Source organism: Macrotis lagotis, chromosome X, assembly GCF_037893015.1.
Source record: "Macrotis lagotis isolate mMagLag1 chromosome X, bilby.v1.9.chrom.fasta, whole genome shotgun sequence".
Lineage (NCBI taxonomy): Eukaryota > Metazoa > Chordata > Mammalia > Peramelemorphia > Peramelidae > Macrotis > Macrotis lagotis.
The window spans coordinates 235226542-235250754 of NC_133666.1; the positions used below are offsets into that span (position 1 = coordinate 235226542).

A 24213-nucleotide genomic window follows, 5' to 3' on the forward strand; every position below is an offset into this window, starting at 1 on the left:
AGAGTATTAAATTTGAAATCTGAGGATCATAGTTTGTATTTCAGCTTTATGGCTAAAAGCAAGTAACATATTCTCTCTATCTAAACTATCTTTTTTTAATATCTGTAAAAAAGAAGGGATTGAACCAGATGTTCTCTCTGATCTGTTCTGTCTAAATTCATGATACTTAGTTAATATTAAATAATAAAAGGATTATCTGTTTAAGAAAACTTCATCAGTAAAGATCTAAATAAAAGGGTATATGGAGGGGCATGATATAATCAACTTGAACCAGCTTAAAAGGCAGCTGTTTTATTTTTGTTAAACTTTCAGTGGGAGCATTACACTTCAGAAATAGGCAAAGACTATAAATCAGATGTTATTTTTAATTGTCTAGATTCAAGACAGTGATGAAGAAACATTAATAATTCAGATTAAACTTTACAATGTACACTGTGCACCCTATTTTTCTTGGAGAGGTGGTTGTTAAACATTTACCAGCATATCCCTGATTATGAGGGAGGTTGACCGTAGTTTCTTGGAGACAATCTTTGGACTTCTGTGACATTCTCAGGATCATTTATATAACAGGTACAAGTTTAGATCAAGTTAATTTTTTCAATTTTTATCAAAAGAAGTTAGTCAGCTTCCACTAGTACTAGATATATTAAAGTTTGAAATATCAGAGGAGCACATTAGTTTGAGAGACATTTCCATTTAATGAGTTCATTTAATAAAACACAATGAACTTTTTAAAATATTTAAATAAAAAAAGAATAGAAACATAGAAAAAGGTAAAAGAAAGAGTATATTAGAAAAAGCAGCCAAGTGACATGTTTTTATGATAGATCTCTTTGGTTTTGTATTCAGTTTTCATGCCTGCCTATTACTCTGTCTTCCTTTTCATTTTCCTCTCCCCTCAGGAATGCTTCTCCATAAAAATGAATTTAGACTTTCAGACTGCCCTATCAGCCTATTCAGCCATCTGCCAGGGTCTTCTGCAACTGTCTGAAATTGTGATTTATCTTGACCTTCACAAGCAAGTTCAAATTCACAGTTTTTCTCAGTTAATTAAAAGGACTCAGACCGACTTCTTAACTCTTTTAAAATTATAAGCCAGAAGAGGAAATGAGATGATAACATCCACCCTCATGCCCTATTATCTTTAAGGTCCATGACAGACAGTTTCAATCGTGAACCAACATTATATAAATTTTCTACTTTTCCATCACACTCATGGTCCTGTTGGATGTTTAATCCTTGATCTGAGCCAACAGTAAAGGGGACACACACACACACACACACACACACACACACACACACACACACACAAGCATGTGTTCTCAGAGTGGTTTGAGAGAAGGGTTTATTTCAAGGTGCTCTGTGATAGCCAAAAATAAAAATATGAGTATGGAAAAAAATTAGTAACTGCCACTTGAAGAAATTGAGTTCTACTGTGTTACTTGCTTCTATGGCAGAAGAAAGAACCAAAATGTAATGGAAAGATGACTAGATAAGTAAAGGAATATGGGCTCAACTCCCTTCCCCAGATACAACATTAAAAATATAAAATAATTAATTTCAAAATTACTCTTAAGTTTTTATTTGGATGATTAACTTTATTTATTTTGGGGGGTGGTGTGCTAGACAATGAGGCTAAGTGACTTGTCCAAAGTCACAAAGCTAGGTAATTATTAGGTGTTGGAGACAGGATTTGAACCCAGGTCCTCCTAACTCCAGGGTCAGTGCTCTATTCACTGCACCACCTAGTAGCCCTAGATAATTATTTTTTTTTAAAAATGAAACAATCTATTTTATAAGAAAACATAATTCATTAGAATGTGTGCTGGAATTAAAGTATGAATGTCCAGGATTGAATTTTAGCTCTGCTAATAAAGTATTTGTGTGAACTCAGGAAAATCATTCAATTTTTCTGTGCTAATCTATGGTGTAAATCACAATGCTTGTAAGGCATGTCCTCACTGGATTGTTGTGAAGACTTAGAAGAGAAAATGTATATGAAATATTTTGCCAAATCTTGAGGAGCTATATGAATGCCAGTTATTTATTATTTAAGTTCTTTGCTTTTTTGTTTTTTTCTAATATGAAATTTTCCTACATTTGCTTAACTTCTTCCCTTGAATGAGGTTATGTAGAGTTTGAATTTAGGGAGTAGGGATGGAGCAGAATATAGCAGCCAAATATTTCTACAAGCACCAGTCCAGTTGGAGCCTAGCTGTGGGAGTTTTTGAGTCTAAAGCAGAATGGGTTTATAGAGTCTTTGAGCCTGAATGCTGTCAGGAGACGTCCACACAGCCAGTATCTTCATCTCTGAAACCCAGGACAACTGAGGTGCAGGCCTTAGTGGCTTGCTCCAGGAGCACCTCTAGGTGTGCCTGAATCCCTTACGAACTCCGTGTACCAGAATAGAGAGCATTCTGTCCTAACTGCCTCAGGGTTCCTGTGAAACACCCCTTCCCCTCTGAGTAACTGATTATTTTTATTCTGGAAGAAGTGCCACTTCGGCAGGGTGTGCTAAGGTTGATACAAAAAATTGTCAAGACCAAATTCATTTTGAAATATGTTTCTCACTCTTGAAGTAGAAAGTTGGGCTAAAATGGAACAAAAATCCTTAAAAAAAAATTTTCTAGGTCAAAGACAGGGAAGAAGTACAGTTAAAGTGGAGGAAAAACATACCTGTTTTAAAGAGCCAAAATACACAGGCAAGGGGGAAAACATCTCCACCCAACAGGAAATCAAACTGATGTTAAGAAATACCACAGAAAGAGAGACTCTGGAAAGCTCCTCATTGCATCATCACCCATGACGATAGGGAAACTTTCACTCGTAACCTATGTAAAATTTAGAACCAGAATTCAAGACTATAAATTAAAATATCAATGTACAGCACTGCAATGCTTTCTGTGCAAATCTAATCTTTGATGGCCATATTGGAAGTCCAATTGTGTTCATATTTAGCTTCTTTTAAATGTTACCAAGGGATAGTTTCCTCCCAGGTGCCTCATGTTCTCCTAAGTTTAGACATAGTCATTCAACAAATATTTAGTCTTTAGGTGGAACAGTGGGTACAGCCCCAGTCCTAGAGTCAGGAAGACCTGAGTTCAAATCCGGCTTCAAATATTCAACATTTACTAGCTGTGTGAACTTGGACAAATCACTGAATTTTGATTGCTTTGCAACCAGGTCCATCACCAGTCATCCTAAATCATATCTGGCCATTGAACCCAGAGAATTCTGAAGGAGAAAGCGAGGCTGGTAACTTAGCACAGTACCCCTCACTCAAGTCCAGTTCATGTGCTTGTCATGACAACACTTCCCTGAAATGGATGGTCTTCTTTGAGAATGAAGGGCAAATAACACTTAGTTCTTGTTTCTGGTACATATCTAAGTTCTGGGGATGCAAAAACATCAAAGGAAAGCTCTTGCCTTCAGAGAGCCCACAGTCTAATAGGAGAGAGAATGTAAACAAAACAGAAACAATATAAATATACATATATATATATATGTATATATATATATGTAGATGCATATAAAGGATAAATTGGAGATAATCTACAGAGGGAAGGCATTGGCATTTAGGGGAATGAGAAAAAGGTTTCCTTCGAAGGTTTGATTTTTGTTAGGACTTGAAAGACACCAGAGAAATAGGTGAGAAGTAGGAGAGAATTATTGCCATAGACCATTGATAAAAATGTATTCCTCATAGCTTCAGGAAGAGAGGATTTGGTGAATGTTAGAAAAAAAGAGAAATCTTAGTCTTCTTGTTTCCAACTTTGAGGGGAGACATGTGATTACAAATTATCTTCGGGGAGGGATCCCTGGAGAGATAAAAAGACTCTGGGAAGAAGTTGACATGTAGAGGACCTAGAACTTTGATCATGTACCTATCTCCAACTTACTTCACTAGAAACTTTGGGGAGAGGTAGTTGTTAAACATTTAACAGCACACCAGTTTATATAATCAAGCAATATATTTGAAAATAATATAACAAAACAATAAATGCATTTATAGAGTTCTTTAGTAAGTTTACAGTATATTTTATAAATATTAACACATTTTATGCTCACAAAAACCCTGAGCATTAGGTATTGTAATCCCCATTTTATAATTAAAGAAATTGTGGTACAGAGAAATTATATAACTTGCCCATGGTTGCACAACTAGGAAATGCCAAAATCTGGATTTCAACTCAGCTCTTCTAGATTCTAAGTTTCTATCCGCTACAGTACCTAGAGCAAGACAAAAATAAATCATTGGTAGCACATCAGTGGAAAAGTTCTTGATCCAAACTGTTAAAGCCTAGAAGTGGCATTCCTAAATACAACAGGTAAATTCTTAGATCAAACAGGAGTTATAGCTGAGGATCAACAAGGTAAGAGAGCAAAGCTGCACTTTGTCATTTACTGAACTAACCAGGGGAGCAAAGTGGTGTCAAAGTGCACAGAGTTCTGAACCTGGAGTCAGGAAGACTTAGTTTCCTAATTTGTAAAAGAAGCTGAAGAAGGAAATGGCAAAGCGTTCTGATATCTTCATCAAGAAAACCCAAATGGGTCACAAAGAGTTGGACATAACTGAAATACCTGAATAACAGACAGCAACAACTTTTATTGAGGCTATGAGTTAAGTGCACTTGGTAGACCCTGAGGAATTTATCAATCTTCTAGCTATTCCATATGTCTTCTATTTACCAGGGAGTTTCCATCCAGGATATAGCTAGAAGTCAAGAAGACTATATGTATCTCTAGGGAGGCCCACTATAAAGAATTTGTATTGGATGTTTATGGGCTTAATTAAGTGAGACAATTGCAGTTTTTGGCAGAAGTTAAATAAAAGCTAAGTTCTAGTTGATGTTTTATTAGCCTGAGTGCTCACATGAGGGCTATGAACCCTTTTCTTTTTGCTGTGAAATTGGGTATAAGATGAATTCTAACTTAATCAGATAAAAATGAAACTCTAGGTTACTGGAAAAACCAAAGATTTTTAGGGATCCTCTCAAAATCAAAATTAGCCCCTTTAAATCCCAAGCTTAAATTATTGCACGTGTATCAAGTATGCCCTGAACTCAGTATTCCAGTGTTGACCTGACCACATTTACTCCTTAGAGTTCAAGGGGAACTTTAAGGGCTGGAAATGTCTGTGTGTAGTGCCATTGACTTAAGCTCCCATAATAGGTGTGTTGTCAATACAGTTAACCATCAATGACTAATTAGACATTTAGCCAATTAACATTGATTATCTTTTATGAAAGGACTACTTATTTCAAAGATAGAGTTTCAGAAGTTCAAACATTTCCCCTCAGTAAGTTGGAGACACATTCTCCCCTGTGTCACCCTGATATCTGGGGAGAACTGTCCCATATTAAATCTAGTTTCTAAATAACATGGGTCTCTTCAAATTCAAATTGAAATGTGCTATCACTACCTGATGAATTCTCATCTCGACCATCGGAATTGAAGCTCAAAGAGTGTTCCCCAAGGTAATCATGCTGGACTTCCTATAAAATCCAGCATTGACTCAATATCCAAACACCTGGATACCCATCCATCTTATCTCCTGACCTTTAAAATCTCTAATGACTATACCCTCCAAATTAATTTCCTTCACCTGAAACAAAAGAATAAACTCCAAGTGCAGAAAAGAACTGACATCTGTATTCACAAGTCATATATTGATCTTGGAGAGAGAAGGATCAGCATCTCTGTCCTTACAATATTGTTTCTCATCAAATTCTGTTATTAAAGTAGTCAAACCCAGAACAGTTTCCTTAAAAGTGAGACCAACTAAATCTTTAGTCTCAATTTTCCGGTGCTAGCCATTAAAAGAAGCTGTTGTCTTCTACACGGTTATAAGCTTTGAATTACTTTCAGATTTTCTACTCATTTTCCAAAGTCTTTTTCCAAGGAATTTCAATTACAAGCCATCTTAGACCTCCCCAAAATATATTCTTCAATTTCTTTCATGTGGGGAGTAACATCAGTTTAGCTTTATAGTTTTGCTAGTCTGTCATCACACACACACACATACACACACACACACACACACACACACACACACATGCACATATGAAGTCAGCTTGAAAATCAAGAAGGGAGCAGCTAGGTGACACAGTAGATAGAGCACCAGCCCTGGAGTCAAATCTGGCCTCAGACACTTAATAATTACCTAGCTGTGTTGCCTTGGGAAAGCCACTTGACCCCATTATTGCAAAACTCTAAGAAAAAAGAAAAAGAAAATCCAAAAAAGAAAATTCATAATGGAAAAATGGTTTCTTTTAAGATATCAAATATGAGATTTAAATGTGTATCCCATAACAATGGCAAACAGATTCTATAGTTTTGTAATGCTCAGGGAATTTCTGAATGGAGGAAAGAGAAGTTATAAATTATATGTTTTTTATTCTCATAATTCATCTCTAATGGAATGTTGCCCTATAAGTGTTTACTTAACTATAAAAAAGAATGCTTAACCAAGCAGTTTGACACTAAAACCTTAAAACTGAAGTAGAGTAAATATGAAGTTATCAATGTTCCCACTCCAGTATAAGGTACCCATATTATATACATTCCATACATTTCTGTTAAATGAAGATTTAAAAATCTATAGGTCATAGTAATTATGTTTCTTTTATGAACCCTATCCTGTCCTTCATGCATGACCCCCATATAATCTAAAGCAGTTTTCCAGGTTGCTGCTTCTCACAAGATGTAGAATATGAAGTGTAAACAATTGTGGTGGTTGAAGATATCAATGATGACATATGGAGTACTGACAGTGAAAATAAGATCAAGGATATAGATAGAGCTGTTATTGTAAGATAAGAGAGGAATCTGTAGATCAAGGAAAAGAGAGGAAAACTAAAGATAGAATTCTCACATGGCAATTGAAAGTCTCCCAGAAAAAGAGAAAAAATAGAATTAAAAGGATATTGGAGAAAGATAAGCAACTACAAATCACATGTATAAGGAGAGAAAAAATAAATTTACCTCTTAGGTAACATATATCTTATTTGATAGAAACCATGTATTGGCATGAAATAATGACAATGATATTGTCTAACAATAAGTTCAATAGCCCTTTCCATTTTAAGCATAAATACATAAGCATTTATGATTGTAGATCTGTATGTATATGTAGATAGTGCTAAAATGTCAGTTGTAAACACAGATGTCAGACATATGTATTTTTAGATCTCTTTTCTCTTGGTGTTTGACCTTAAATTTATAGTCTACCTTTTTTAGAATATTACCTTATTGAAATAGGATTTTCATTAGCTAATATGTGTATTATTCAATTATGCATGATTAAAGAGATGGAGAAAGATGCTTTTAACACCAAAAGTTTGTTCCTGATATCCCAGCCAAATTAAATGCAATGTAATCTGTATCTTCACTAAATCTGAGTAAGCCCTTTGGATTGAATTTACAATTTAAGTCTGTTAAAGTGCATTGCATGTAAATGGTACCTAGAGATAACAAAAAAATTTGATCTCCCTGTCTTAAGTCTCTACCCAACCCAACCCAGTTGCCAAAGTAATTTTTTCCCAAGATACTGTGAAACTCCCCTATTCAATAAATTCCAGTGGTTGCATGTTGCCTCTAATCCTGATTGACACTTAAAATTCTGTTTGACAGTTAGGTGGCACAATGACTAGAACCTGGACTTGGAGTCAGGAAGATCTGAGAATAAATCTGACCTCAGACATCTTTTATCTGTGTGACCTTGGACAAGTTACCTAACTTTTATGTGCCTCAGTTTCCTCATCTGTAAAATGAGGATAATAAGAGCACTTAAAGAAAAACAAATAATAATAATAAAGTACTTTCTTTGCAAATTTTAAAACATTATATAAATTCTAACTGTTAAAATCTTTCATAACCTGGTCCCAAACTACTTTTCAGGCTTTATTTTACAGAATTCCCTTCCATGCATGAATTCTTATGGTTCTTCACAATTACATTACATGGAATGCACTTTTACCTCAGTTCAACCCATTAGACTCCCAAACTTCTTTAAAATTTAGCTTAATTTTCATCTTGTTCATGAAAACTCTTGTTCCCCCCAAGTTATTGTTTCCCCCTCAAAAAGTTATATTAATTATTTTATAAACTCACCTATTTACTTTCTCGTAGTATCTTCTAAGATCTTTGAGGGAAATGTCTGTTTTACGTTTGTCTTTGTAACCCCAGAATCTTACAGTTTTGGGCACATAGTTGATACTTAATAAAAATTTGTTGATTACTTGATCTATAGAAGATAGAGCTCAGTGATCCTACATTTCAGTGACATAGAAATCACCTTGCTGAAACCTAATTTAAAAAGGAAGGAATGATAAGACTTTAGAATAGACTTATCCCTGATTAACCAAGATATTTACTTTTAAAAGTTCATTTAAAATACATATCTAGAGTGAATTCGACATCAACTACAATTTCCTAGTTTATAGTAATTTCTTGTGTGGGTGGATATGTGACTCTTGGGATACAATAAGCAGACATTTTATTTTGTAAGGTAATACTGTAATTCTTTTTTTTTTCCCTAGATGGACCTTCTAGTTCCGACCAAAGTCACTGGCATCATTACCCAAGGAGCTAAAGATTTTGGTCATGTGCAATTTGTAGGTTCCTATAAACTGGCTTATAGCAATGATGGAGAACATTGGACTGTATACCAGGATGAAAAACAAAGAAAAGATAAGGTAAGAAAACAGTTTGTTGGTATATAAGATACAAGATTAGAGAAGAAAGTGGTTGTCCCTCCTGTGAAATGGAGCAATATAAATGAACCTATCAATTCATTAGTCAAAATGATCCACCCAACATGGGAGACATGTCAATTCACAGGGCCTCAAAACTCATGTGTTATCTAATTAGGACACTATCAAAATTTAGACTAAAGTCTATTGATGATAAAAAAAATTATACACATTGAGCAAATGTGTCAGATTGAATCTAATTAAAGGCACAAAATAAAATTCTGTTATTTCTACTTTATCTTCCCCACCTTGTCACTATATATAATATGCAAATGCTTTATCAATGTAATTTTTGGATTTGAGATTTTTTTCTTTAATGTATTCCTTATTAAAAGGAAAAATTATTCATATTCACATTCATATATATTTGTGTGTGTGTGTGTGTGTGTGTGTGTGTGTTTAAACTCCTTTGACAGTAGGAAAAAACTGAGCTTGAGTATGGATTTGTTATTGTTTGGTAATTTAATTGTGTCCAACTCTTGAAGATTTCATGGATCATGGCATTCTATGGCCTTCTAACCTTCATTATATGCACTTATATATTTAAGCCATATTTTAGAAATCCTTAATCAGTTTGTAATCACTTTTCATTAAAAATAGTTATAGATGATTGCTCACTTACTTTCTTGATAAAATAGGTTCTTTCCTGATTTTACTGTTTGGTGAAATTTAAGGAGGAAAGGACAATTATTTGAAAAACACATAATTGTCCTTTCCTCCTTAAATAGTAGTATGTAGATTTATTTTATCTTACTAGGCACATTCCAGCATTTTATATTACATATTATGTTCATTATTCATAATTTTTCTAACCTATGATGCTAACAGAAAGATTAAATATATAGCTGCATTAGGAAATTTAGAAATGCCAGTTGTTTTATATAAATGACTGGTTGAATTAATTTAAGGAAAATCTAGAAATATTTATGGACTTTTCTGTGAAAATGTACTTACAAATATACACAAAAGGAGATTTGCATTTGGCTCTGTTTTATTAACCCATGCTTAAGTTTAACTATGAGAAAGAGGAGAATATAATCTCTATCATTCTCTAAGTGTTTATTAACATTTTTTGTATTAACCAAATATTAACATATTATGTATATTATATACATATAACTTATGTACCTATATATTATATGTTTCTAGTATGTGTATGATATATACATACATGTATATGTATATGTGTATATATACACATACACATATATGTGGTAATCTTAGTAATGTAGAGACCAGAGAATTGGAAAGACCTCATTCCAATTCTGACAGGTACTTGGCTACATGATTCCAGGGATATTGCATTATGTGTGATCAGAATAGATTCTGATTTATATTGGTCTCTAGAGGGAGTTTCCTCTCTATGACTTTTCTATATCATTTTTAGATCTAGTTGAAATTGTAGGATTAGTTTAAAATGGTAGATTTTTTTTTAAAAATGTGTATATTTTTTAAGTTTTGAAAACCTTTGTAGACCTCAATTCAAGTCCTGACTCTGATACACCTAGCCATAGAACCTGGACAAGTTGCTTTACTTCTGATTTCTCTTAGGAAATCTTTAAGAGGATGAATAAATGAATAAATGTCAGTCTTCATTAACAGAGGGAATTTCTTCATTGTGGGGTTGCCCAAACCAATGAAATTACAGGTTTGATAACTATTACTATTATTAGAATACTGTGTTCCTTAACTCTGCAGATTTACTGGCAACTAGATCTTCAGAGGCAAGGCTAATGATAGCTCTCTGGAAAAATCTGGATTTATAGGACAGTCTCTTCATTGCAATTAAATTTATTCAGCTAGCAAATACTGTCCAGAAACATAGGGACACACCATCTAAATTTTCTCTGAACCATGTTACAATTTGTTTGGGGACCTTTGTGATCCATAGACTGATTTTATTGACAGCCAGAGAACATTAAAATTACTTGAATTCTAGAATTTTTTTTTTCCATATTAAGGACAGAATAATGTCCAGGGCAGGAAGAGAAAAAGAAAGAGGTGGCAAAAATGATTAAATTTCATTTCTGCGTTTTAGTAGATTGGCCAGCATATATGCTCACTCTATCTAAGCAGAAGGATAAAGACTTGAATAAGAAACCTGAACATTCAATGAAACTAGTCTTAAATAAAGCTCATTATCCATCCGCATGCGTCTGGACAATTTTTTAATAATCTGTGACACATTATTTTAGTTCATCTCAGTCTTTTTAAATGAACAATTAGATGAACCAAGAGTTTAATTACCATGAATCAGATTTTTACTATTTCAGTAATACCCTATATATGTCTAGACAGATGAACTTATATTAATATTATTTCTGAAACCTATGCTCACTTCTCAAATAAGTTTTATTAAATAAAGCAAAAAATGAAAATAGTCACACTTAAATAATTACACATTTGATAGAATTCTTTAACTTATTTCAGTAACTTAGACATATCAGTCAATAAAAAAATTAAGCACTTATCAGCTAAATGACACTGTAAGTAACGTTTCTCAATCTCAGTTTCCCCATCTGTAAAATTAGGAAATTGGACTCAGTAGTTTCTAAGATCTCTTCCAACTATAAACCTAAACTATGATACTATGAGCCAAGCCCTGGAGAAAAGAAGGAAAAGGCAAAACAGTCCTTGTACTCAAGGAGCTCCTAATCTAATAACATCTAATATAATACTTAAAAAATAAGATATAAAAATATAGCTACTCATGTTTTTATATAAGTTCATATACACATATACACAAAAAATTACATAGTCACAGTGTCAATAGTTCATTTGTGAATATACTTTCACTGTTTTACTGAAATGAAATTACCAAATGATAATTGGAATTATCACACTTGTTTGATGGGAGTTGATTACACTATAGCAAAAAGAGAAGGAATGAGTCCATGCATTTATATATTTCCTATACTTGAGCTTTGCTAATTATGGACCCAGAATAAGTGAGATATTGAGACTCTTCATCAGGCAGCTAATTCAACCTGACATCCATCCACAGTTGTCAATCAAGGTCATGTCAGTTTGATAAATATAGAAGATTTGCTCTTAGTGACAAATAGACATCCTTTCAGAGAATATAGATTCCTAGTATATAAAGATCTGTAATCTTCTCCTAAAATCTTTCAGATCTTATTCCAAGAATAAATATGCTATACAAAGAATCCCACATACATTTGAAATATTGAGACTTTCATAGAAAAATGCCAATTTGAGCAAATGATAGAGGATTAGAAATGGATGGGCAACAACTAATCAGACTAAGAAACTGAAAGGGATCAAACTGCAGGGATCAAAATTCAGTTTGAAGAACCAAAACCAATGTCCAGTTGCCTCCTGAATGCAAATTTCTCAGTTTTCACATTGTTCCCTATCAAGTAGGAAGTTACCAAGTCCTTAAAGGATATTTTTGTAGAAAAATTAATTTACAAGTCCATATACTTTGTTTCAGATAAATAAAAGGCCAACAGAACAATATAGATTTCTCTTCATCTAGCATTTTGGAGAAAATCATCAAAATAAACATTGGAAATAATTAACTGATAAATCATGTCTAATGTAAAAGCCTTGCATTAAGATATCCTTAGGGTCATTGATTTTCCCCTCCTCTTCATTAGTTAGTCAAAATTGAATTTTTGGAGAATGTTATAAATGAAAATTAATAAAGCAAGCAGTTACTATTCTCAAAGTTTATTTCAGAAGTGCTAAAATATAGATGAAGTTCAAATGCTGCCCAGTGCATAGGTTATTATTAAAATAGAAAAAAAATGAACTAAAACAAAAGCCATCGTGTTTCAGGCACTTAAAACTTTTTGACATATCAGATTGTCTCATTATAAAGAACTGAAATGAAATGAACCTAAAGCATGACCCCCAAGTGCCAGGAGACAATTCAAAAGTAGCCTCCCTGCCCTAAGTACATGTTCTGTAGTTTTGGGGAGAAAGAACCAACACTCAAGGGACAAATATAAAAACATAAAATATTGAAACAAAAAATTTTAAAAACAATGTGAAAAAAACAAAGGTAGTCATGTTAACAAGTATGATTTCATTTCTGTGTAGAATTTCATTGTGAACCTACCTTCCCAGATGCAGATCAGCTATTCATCTGTTAACAATAGGCACATGTCTGTCTATAGCAATTTGAAAGATGTTTTGAAAAATAATCACAATAACAAACTGTGAAGAGATTTTCATTGTTTTGTGGGGAAAAGATATGCATATATGTGTTATCTTTTAAATTATATAATTATTATTTATTACTTTAATAAATCAATAAGAATATTCTAAAACCTCTACAATGTGTCAGCAACAAAGTAAATTCTGAGTATACAAATTTAAATAAATCAGTAAATAAATAGATTAATGAATAAATGAATGAAAGAATGGACAAACAATGTAGTTCCTACTTTTAAGGAGTTTACATTCTACATGCTCACATGTTCACAGATAAGTAAATAAAAAATACACAGGTACAAGGGACCATAATAGCTCAGCATCAGAATTGTTCCCCTAAAGGAAGTGGCATTTTGTTGAGACATGAAAGGAGTCACATATTATAAGGGATATAGATGTAGAGAAAAGGCATTCTCATCATGCTCAATAGCCAGTTCAAAGGCACAGTTAGGAGATTTGATGGTTTATATTGGACACAGCAATCAATCTAGTTTACTTATTGTTGATGAGTCTTTTTGAACCCATTTGGGGTTTTTCTGGCAAAGATATTGGAAGAGTTTGACATTTCTTTCTCCAGCTCATTTTAGAGAAGAATAAACTGAGGTAAAGAAGGTTAAATGACTTCCCCAGGGTTACACAATCTAGGAAGTACCTTAGACTTCATTTAAACTCAAGTCTTCCTGACTCACTATTGTATAGAATATGTGAGAAGGAAGTTCCAATGTGTAATTATCTTAAAAGACAGCCTGGAGTCAAAATTTAAGGGCTTTAAATGACAAAGGACTTTATATTTTATTCTTAAGGCTGTAGAGAAATATTGAATCTTCTTGATAAAAGGCATGATCAAAATTGTTTGAACTGATGAACACTAGAATGACTGAAATTTAGGACCACTTCAAAAGACCAAACTTCAAAACATAAAAGAAATGAACTATAGAATGAAAATTTTAATTTCAAATTAAAATTATAATAAAAATTTCATATCAAATAACGAATCTAGTTCTAGTGTTAGAAAAATAAGACCAATTAGATGGTTATTTTAGTAGTGCAGTAGAGAGACACAAAGGACCAGGATTGAGTTGGTTGTTATGATCTGAATCGAGAGAAGGCAACAGATGAGAAAAATATGCAAGAGATAGCATCAATAAGATTGGATATAAAGATGGAGAAGTAGAAGAGAGTAAAAAGTTGAATATTATTTCTATATTATAAATCCAAGTGACTCAAATCTATAGGAAGATAGACTCTTGATACATGAATGAACTGAATTGCCAGTTGATCAGTAAATTTTTTCTTTAGAGGTTGAATAAGGCAACTGTAATTGATTCTTAATATTGTTTGCTGCTGAATTTCCATGGTTACTTTCCTAAATGGAAAAAAATAGCTTTATTTACAAGTATAACATTAGCCAAATATTTTCTTCCATGGGGCTATAATAAATAAATAAGATGTCTCAAAGAGGACATGCATCTCTTGTTGAGATGTTTTTCAGTAGCAAACATCAAATAGAAGTGATTGCCAATAAGTCCTCTGAATTTCTTTGTGTATCACTCAGTTTACCTATCAATTGATTTAAATGGAGGCAACATAAAAGTCTAACATCAATTTAAAAAAAAATCAGGGCTCTCATAAAGAGAAGAAATAGATTTTTAAAATAATCACATTTTCCTTGTTTGTTATAAATGGTGTAAATGAGATTCCAGGAATGTATGAATGGCCTCTCTGTCCTCCATTACTCAGAACTGAGTAAGACTTAGGAAACCTGTATGCAGCAAGAAAATATATTTTCAGAAGCTGACTAGAGAAAAATAGCTATCTTATTCTCTTCGACTAGAGGTCAGTAGCTCACTATGCCTCCTACATCCAACTTAAAATATTTTATTACTGTGGCTTTTTCTATTTTTTTTTATTAGCAGAGTCTCTTGGGATAACACATATAATCAAAGAAGGGTAATCCATACTTATTTTTTTTGCAATATGTATTGTGTTTCATAATATTTACACTTGTTTTTTTCTTTGATGTTGATTCAAATATGTTTTCCCCTATCTTAAAAGTACATGGTCTCTTATGCTCATAAAAAAGAAGACAAGTTTATTTAGTAGCTGTGAAGCTAGTTCCCAAGATGTTTCTTTACAGTATTTAACAGCAATGCTCAAAAAAATATAGGACTAAATGTTTCTTTGTAAAATTTTTTATGTGTTTCAATATGTTGGATAAAATAAATCAGGAATGAGTATGAGATGAATATTCCAAATTATTTTTTTCTGATGCATTAACTGAAAAGAACCTGTGAATTTGTCAGAATTTTTCTTTATATGTAGGGGAATCACTGAGGGATTGCAGAGCTAGGAAGTGGTGAAGGTAGAATTCTCTTCTTTTATTCTTCTCCTCAAACTTTAATTAGATGCTGCCAAAGTTTAGTCTAAAAAACAATCTGATAGTTTGTATTTAAGACTATATATGATCTAAAAAAGTTTATCCCTTCCCCCCCCTTTGAAATGGTTTCATTAGAAACCACAGTATTTATTATTTCTCACATATTCAAAATAGCTTCAGTTAGCTAATACATGAATATGTAATAAAGGATACACAGTGACATCAGATATGGCATGAGCATTTTCTTATCACCAAAATGATGTTATTTTGATAGGCAAAGTTCAAAGTGAGTTAAATTTCCTAATTTTAGAGTTGGAAATGAATATATGATAGGATGGATGTTTGGATCATTAAGTCTTTATAGATGATATAAAATATTATTCATTAGATACTTCCTAAAAGTTTTTGTGTTTGGATAAGATCATTAATTACTGAAAATCATACTTTAAATGGTTATTCATTTTAAGTTTCATGTAAAATGAAGTGAAAAATGTTATGTTTAATTAGGTGGGAAAACAGCCAAAATGAAAAGATAATATAAAGTTAGAAAGACTATATGAAAATGTAGTTTTTCAAGAATGAATTGGATTCTCTTCATTATGGAACATATACTCTTTCTGATTGGACATGTATAACATATATCAATCTACCTATCATCTCAGGAATGGGGAGAGAAAAAAATGGAATGAAATTCAGATTCAAAAATTTTTAAAAGGAGTATTAAAAATTGTTTTTACATGTAATTGGGAAAAAATAAAATATTAGATATGAAAAAAGGAATTAATTGGGTCAGATTGACTTGAGACCTCTGATAGGACTAATGCATTAAATGTAAATTTGGTAATACCAAATGAATGTTGTAATACATGAATTGGGACAGTGCAATGGCACAGGAAATAGAGTGCCAGGCCTGAAGTCAGTAAGATTCTTCATCCTGATTTCAAATTGAGCCTCAGACGATTCCTTACTGTGTAAGTCTCTTAACCCTATTTGCCTTAGTTTCCTCATCTGTAAAATAAACTGGAAGAAAAAAAATGGCATACTATTCTTGTAACATTGCCAAGAAAACCAATTAGGGTCATGAAGAATTGTACAAGACTAAAAAATAGCTGAAAAATACATGAATTATATTAGTATCACATATAGAGCTATAACTAGACTGAGGCAATCAAGTCTTTGACTCAGAGCCTTGAAATTTAGAGGAAGCATATTTCCATCCTCTCTAGCCCTCCATTTCTTTCCTGTGGCATCCACGACACAATCCACCCACACCACAATTATCCATATCCATATTGGAATCTTGCACTGCTTATCCCCTCCTACTTTCCATTGTAAGTTACCTCCTGAGTAACATCTCAGGATCTCATATTCTCTTTCTTCCTTCCCACTCTTTGTGTTGCCACCTCAAGCTTGAGAATTATAAGTTATAAAGCTGCTCTCAGGATTCTCTGATCTGGATCAGATATATGATACTGACTAGCCGAAGTTCAATGTTGACTTATTAAGAATAGATAGAACAAAAATATATAGAGAACTGAGTCAAATTTATAAGAATATAAGTCATTCCCCAGTTGATAAATGGTCAAAGAATATGATGACAATTTTCAGATAAAGATTTCAGAAACTAAAGCTATAGTCATATGAAAAAGTGCTCTAAATCATAAGTGATTGGAGAAATGCAGATTGAAACAACTCTGAGATCACCTCACAACTATTCGTCAATATGACAAAAAAGGAAAATAATCAATGTTGGAAGGGATGTGGGAAAACACTGATGCATTATTGGTGGTGTTGTGAACTGATCCTACCTTTCTGGAAAGCAATTTGAAATTACACCCAAAGGACAAACTGTGCACATCCTTTGATCCAGCAATACCACTACTGGGTCTGTAAAGAGATCATAAAATGGAGGAAAAAACTTACATGTATAAAAATACAGCAACTCTTTTTGTAGTGGAAAAGAATTGGAAATTGAGGGGATGCTCATTAACTAGGGAATGATTGAATAAATTGTGGTATATGAATGTGATGGACCACTACTGTTCTGTAAGTAATCATGAGAGATGGGACTTCATAATAACCTGGAAAGGCTTATAAGAACCGATGCTGAGTGAAGTGAGCAGATCCAGAAAACCATTATTCACACTAACAGTAACTTTGGATGTTGATCAACTATGATGGACTTGTTTCCTTCAGCAGTACTATAATCAAAGATAATTCTAAAAAGTTTGTGATGGAAAACACATATCCATATCCAGAGAAGGATCTATGGAGTCTAAATGTAGACCAGAATGTACTATTTTAATTTTTAAAAGTTGTCTTATGTATTATGTTTTTATCTCTCTATCATTTTTCTCCATTTTAATTGGATTCTTCTCTCTAACTATGGATCTATGTTTAGCATGATTATACTTTTAAGACTTATGCCTGGGAGCAGAGGGGAGAGAGAAGGGTGGGAGGGAGAAAACTCAAAATCCTTGAACCATAAAATTCAAAAAATCTTAAACCATAAAACTCAAAACCTTAAACCATAAAATCAAAACCATGAAAATGATTGTTGAAAGCTTCCATTTCATTAAGTTGGAAAAATAAATATATAAATAAATAAATGAACATCTTTAAAAAGGATAGAACATTTCCAATTCTTATTACCAAGATTATCATGTTTTACATTCATTCCAGTCCAACAAAAACAATAGAAACAACACAGATTTTCTGTCATTACAGCAGAAAGAAGAACTTTCAGACATTTAATTTGAATTTTCAAAGTTTCTTAGGGAAAAGAATTCCATGAGACAGAGATCAAGCATGCTTCAATATCAAAAGTAAATAATTAATATATTCCTTCTTCTCGTGTCTTAGATTTAAATTGGGTACTGACCCGACTTTTAAATGATTAAGTCAGCCATCCAAAACCACAAGCAATTTCTGAAGTCTTAATATTTGCCAGGCAACATGCTAAGTCCTGAGGATACAAAGAGAGTCATAGGCCCTGTTCTCAAGGAGTTTACTTCCTATTGAGTGCAGAGAAGGAAAAAGTAAATGACTCTGTGTGATGAGTGGAGGCCTCACCATCATGACATCATCACAACAACAAAGACCTAGATGTTCAGTCAAGAACATGACTAAGTGAAAAATAATTATTATATTTCAAAACTCTCATTGCTAAGGGATAGAGAAATAGGGTTAACCAATGGTCAAATTGAATTCAACATTTATTTTACCAAAGAAGAAAACTGAGTGGAAATGGAAGTTGCACTTTGAAATGTATGTACAGGAGTTGGTAACTGATACACTTTTGGTGACGTTAACTTCATTCTGTTAACCATTCTGGAGAATCATTTGGAACTGTCCCCAAAAAGGAAACAAACTGTAAATATGCTCTGATTCAGCAATACCACTTTTAAGTCTATTTCCAAAAGAGATGATTAAAAGAGAAAAGGATCTTCATGTGTGTGTGTGTGTGTGTGTGTGTGTGTGTGTATTTATGTATATATATATATGTATATATATATATATATATATATATATATATACATATATACATCTCAACTCTTTTCATGGTGGCAACATATTGGAAATTGAGGGGATGTCTATCAATTGGGAATGACTAAGCTGTGATATATCAATGCAATGGAATACTAATAGGCATTAAGAAATGATGAACAGGCAGATTTCAGAAAAACCTGGAAATACTTGTGCAAGGGGTGGCTAGGTGGTACAGTGGATAAAGTCCCAGCCCTGGAGTCAGGAGTACCTGGGTTCAAATCTGGTCTCAGACACTTAATAATTAACTAGCTGTGTGGCATTGGGCAAGCCACTTAACCCCATCTGCCCTGTAAAAACCTAAAAAAAAAAAAAAGACTTGTGCAACAGGATGCAAAGTATAAAAGAGAACCAGGAAAACATTGCCCACAGTATCAGCAACATTGTGTATTGATCAACTATGAATGACTTAGTTCTTAGCAACATAATGATCCAAGGCAAGTACAAAGGACTCATGATAAAATTATCCATCATCCAGATAAATTACTGGTTGATTCTGAATGAATATAGAAGCAAACTTTTTTCATTTAAGTTTTTATATATGTGTGTTTTCCCCCCTTTGGATCTGTTTCTTCTTTCACAGTAGTGACTAATATGGAAATATGTATTATATAATATATATATATATATATATATATATATCCTATATCCTATATCCTATATCAAATTGCCTACCATTCTAGAAAGAAGGGAGGGAGGAAGAAAAATTTGGAACCATCTTCTAAAAATGAATGCTAAAATTGCCTTGATATATAATTGGAAAAATAAAATACTATCAAAATGAAAAGAAAAAAAGAAATTTTGAGTCTAAATTGGGTTTTGGATATTCACATAGCTCTCTGACTCTTTGTGTCCTTGGATAGTGGGCTTACCAATAGAAAGTTGGAGAGGGAGGAAACAATATAATTTTCTTGTTTTCCAAGACAAAATTAGAGAACCATAAACAGAACAATGCAGCCATTAACTTGTCTGTAGAAACTAATGGACTTATTTCCATGGCATACCTCAAACTTTTGAGGTCTTATCTAAGTTTCAGAGAAGTGAAAATGATGATATTGTTTATCTATTCTATCATGTGATTTTCCTGACTTTATTCATAAGAAACAACACTGGAAAAATGCCTGTCAACCTAAAGAGTCAAGGTTATCAGTAAGGAGGAGAATAAAGAGTATGGTCCTAAAACAAATCAATGATTTTCTTTCTGATAGGATAGAAAGGTCGTGAGAGAAAAGAACAAAGACACCATTGAATGTGATGAATTCAGTTTAACAATAAAGTTGAGCAGAGAGAAAATATTTGTGATAATCAAATTCCAGATATAATTGAGAGTAACTCAAGAAAAGTATTTTTTTTATCAAATCCATGCCAAACTTGTGAATCCTAACGCAGCTGGTTGCTATTTAAGCTGTGATGTTGCAACAGAAAGTATGGAAATATAGATACAAACCCTAGGACTATGCATTTTATAGATTTTTCTCCAAAAGAAATCAGATAGCTTGTTTTGAGAGATGTTTTAATATTATTAGTAAAATTACATTTCTTTCTTTAAAATGATCTAATCTTCCATTCCTCACCAACATTATCATTTTTTCTATGCTTTAAAATTCAATCTATGCTAAACTATTTCCTAAATGATTCTTGTTAAATGTTCTGAACTCGGGTACTCCTGACTCCAGGGCCAGTGCTATATCCACTGCACTACCTAACTGCTGCCCTATCTATATTTTTCAAAGAAAATTATTCTGAGAGATATTTCAATTTCTGATATCTACTGTACTAAAAACTAGATATAAAAACTGCAAATTTCCACATTACCATTTTTGACACAATTAATTTGTTTAGAACTGAGGGTGATAGACCCTAAAAACTATTTCCCAATTCAGATAATATTGCAGACTTTTAGAATATCTAAATTCTCTGTGGTATATTCACTGCCCTCCACAGGTTCAGCAAATTTATATTCAGAGATTTAAGATGAGAAAACTAGGAGTTAAGAGACCAGGGGTGTAGAAAGTAGGAGACACAGAGAAAGGGAAGAATAAGGATGAAGGGAAGAATATTGGAAGTAGTTTGATAAATAAATAATTTTAAGAAGTAAAGATGTTTTAGCTATAAACATTTTGTGGTCTAGAACATTTTGCCAGAGAACAACAGAAAACAATAGCTGGGAAATACTGGACTAGCCAATGAGGATGTGTGATCACCATCTAGTGGTAGTGCAAATGGTTTGAACCTTCAAACACAGAATCTCAGAGAAGGAAAGCATCTCAAAATTCTTATAATCCTAACTGTAATTTAAAAAAAAAAAATAAACTTTGCAAATTTCTGACAACTGGATCTCAAATCTCCATCCCAGTGATATATAATTCAACAACTCTGACATCAGACCATTCTTTTTTGAGACAGCTTAAAAGTTACTAAAGTTGAAATTCCTCTCTCTGTCACATACATATACATGTGTTTTTGTATATATACATGTATATTCACATATCCAGTATATATGGATATGTATTTATATGTGTGTTTGTATTTTGTTTCTTTGTAAATTCTATATATTTTTCTTAGAGAAAGAAAAAATATTTTAATCCTTTTCTTTTGCTTCACACATCATCAAATAATTGTTCTTATCATATCCCCTTCACCTTCTCAACCCATGAAGTACAAAACAATGAAAATTATTCTTTATCTTGTATATTACCCTTGCTTCTTCTTTGACAACCTATGAGCTAAAAGTGCTTGGGGGAGAAACACATATTTAAAACCTGCTGGGGATAAAATTTAATTAATGACCCTGCAAATGTGAGATTCTTGTCCAATGATAAATGAATTCATATTTTACTAGTATAATGGAAATATATCAATAGTGATTTTTCTCACTATAAATGAAGCCAGACAACAAAAAAAAAAGATGCAATGGAATGAAGACAAAGAAGTTTCAATTTTATTCAAAATGGAAATGGGTGCCATAGAAATGATTTAAACAAAGTTACATAATCAGATTTATGCACCAAAAATTTAATACTGGTAGAATGAGTATATTACAGAGATGAGAATGAGTTGAGATGACTCATAAGGAGATTATTGAAAAAAATCACAATGTGGAAATGAAGTAAATGAGATGGAGAAGATAGTATAGGGGAAGAGAAGTTTTAATTATGGAAGTGATTTGTCTTGCTAAATGAATGAATATAACATGAGAAAGGTGAGGGGGGGAAAGTCAAAGATAACCTCAGATAACAAGCATCAAATGATAAATATATAGTAGTATCAAAGAGATGAGGTCAGGAGGAGAAGCATGTTCAGGTGAAAAGATAATGAATTTAGTTTGGGATGTGTACATCTAGTTGGACATATCCTACAAGCATTTGAAAATGCAGCTCAAAAGGTTGGTAATAGAGATACAGGTTTGGTATCATCCAGTTCTAGGATTTCTAAGGAATAAAGGATACTAATGAATTACCAAGGAAAAACCTATCAAGAGCAAAGGGAAGAAGACAAAGGACACACCAAGGAACCAGCAAAAGACATAGAAAGAGAAACAGGAAACCTTAATATTTTTCAAGTAAGTACTAGTCAGCAAGGTCAAAAGGTTCAGAGAGAGATCAAGAAGAATTATAACATCCAAAAGGCATTATGCTTGGTAGTTTTGAGGTGGAAAGTAATTTTTTTAATGCACACAGTCCTTTATTTCTTCTTCTTTTTTTCTTTTTAGTTTTTGCAAGACAATAGGGTTAAGTGGCCTGCCCAAGGCCACACAGTCAGTTAATTATTAAATGTCTGAGGTGGCAGGTCCAGTGCTCTTTCCACTGCGCCACCTAGCCACCCCAGTCCTTTATTTCTTAATCCACTCTGCTATCTGCTTCCTTTTTATGGAAGAGTTCATCCCTTTTACATTTAGCAATTATAATTACTAATTGTATTTCCCTCTGTTCTATCTCAAGCCTGTTTGTACTTTCCTCTTTCCTTTCCTTTCCCCTTAATCCTCCTCACCAATGTTTTGCTACTGATAACTGTTTGTTTATCTGCCATCCTATCAGCCCTCTTCCCTTTCCTTCTCCCTTTCCCTTTTTACTTTTTTTAGACTTTAAGTTAACCTTATTTTTAATTTTACTTTCCCCCTACCTTGTATCAGTCCCATCTTCCCCTGTCTTTTCCTTTCCCCACTTACGTTCCAGTAGAATAGGATAAATTTCCAAACCCAATTGGGAATGTATGTTATTCCCTGTTTGGGTCGAGTCTATTGCACAGTTTTACTGTCCTTTGGTCATAGTTCCAAATTGCTCTCCAGAAATGTTGAATCATTCTCAAGAGTCATAAACATCATGAAATTATAATCACTTCACATCCACACCATCTTTCCAAGTATATTCCCTTCAACTATCGGTACAGAAATACAACCCTCATGAGCTAAAGTATCATGTAAAGCAAAATCATTTCATTATTCATTTATACTCTCACCCTGCAAGTACATTCCCTCCAATTGCCTCAATAGAAATACACTCATGAGTTAAAATATTATGTAAAGCAAAATCACAAGAGTGATTTTTAAGAGAGCAGTTCAAGTATGGGATTTGATTCGTGGTCAAGGCAGAGATCCCAATTTCTAATGATTAAGGGAAGAGTGGGTAGATAGGAAATATAAACAACTTTTTCAAGAAGTTTAGCAGTGACAAAGAGGAAAAAGATGGGAAAAGGGAATAAGCATTTATTTAGTGCCCTCCCCTATATGCCAAGCATTATGATAGACTCTTTATAAATATTATCTCATTTAATCCTTGTAATAACCCTGTAAGGATGGTGCTAAAGGGAATATATGACCTACGGAATGCATTTTTATAATTTTGAAAACCTGATCATGCCTCTGATATGCACTTGTAACAAAGGAAAGACTGAAGGTGTAAGAAAGAAGGTAAAGTCCTACTGAGGCAAAGTCCTCAAGAAGGCAGATAGGAAAGGATGAAAATATTAAATAGAGGAATAAGTAAAATGATTTTAGGGAAAGTCAGATGGGATAATGTGTCTGAGGACATTTATGGAATGGAGAAATGATTCTAACTACATTATCTCTCTACCTGAGCATGCTACTCCTTAAATCATTACCTCAAAATTCCTCAGTCTTCTCAGGGGAGTGATCTAAGACATCAATTGTAAATTTTTGGGAGGAGATAAGTGGGTAAAAGGAAGAAGTAAAGCTTGGAACATATATTAGCTCTTTCCAGACAAAGGGCACATCAGAATGGCAGAGTTTATGCTTTGTACATCTGAAGCATGAAGTGTAATCCTCAAGTATTTGAAATAGAGAAGGAAGCAGGTACAATGGAACAAACACTGTCAAATATATCTCTCCTACTTTTACTA

The 24213-nt window shown here is 33.1% G+C and overlaps 1 protein-coding gene across 1 annotated transcript in view; it reads left to right on the plus strand.

The window, feature by feature from the left end:
- EDIL3 (EGF like repeats and discoidin domains 3) overlaps nt 1–24213 on the plus strand; it is a 629614-nt gene that overhangs the window by 573231 nt on the left and 32170 nt on the right. The window contains exon 10 of the mRNA XM_074207740.1: nt 8541–8696. Coding sequence (XP_074063841.1) covers nt 8541–8696 — 156 coding nt within the window. The remainder of the gene's footprint in view (nt 1–8540; nt 8697–24213) is intronic.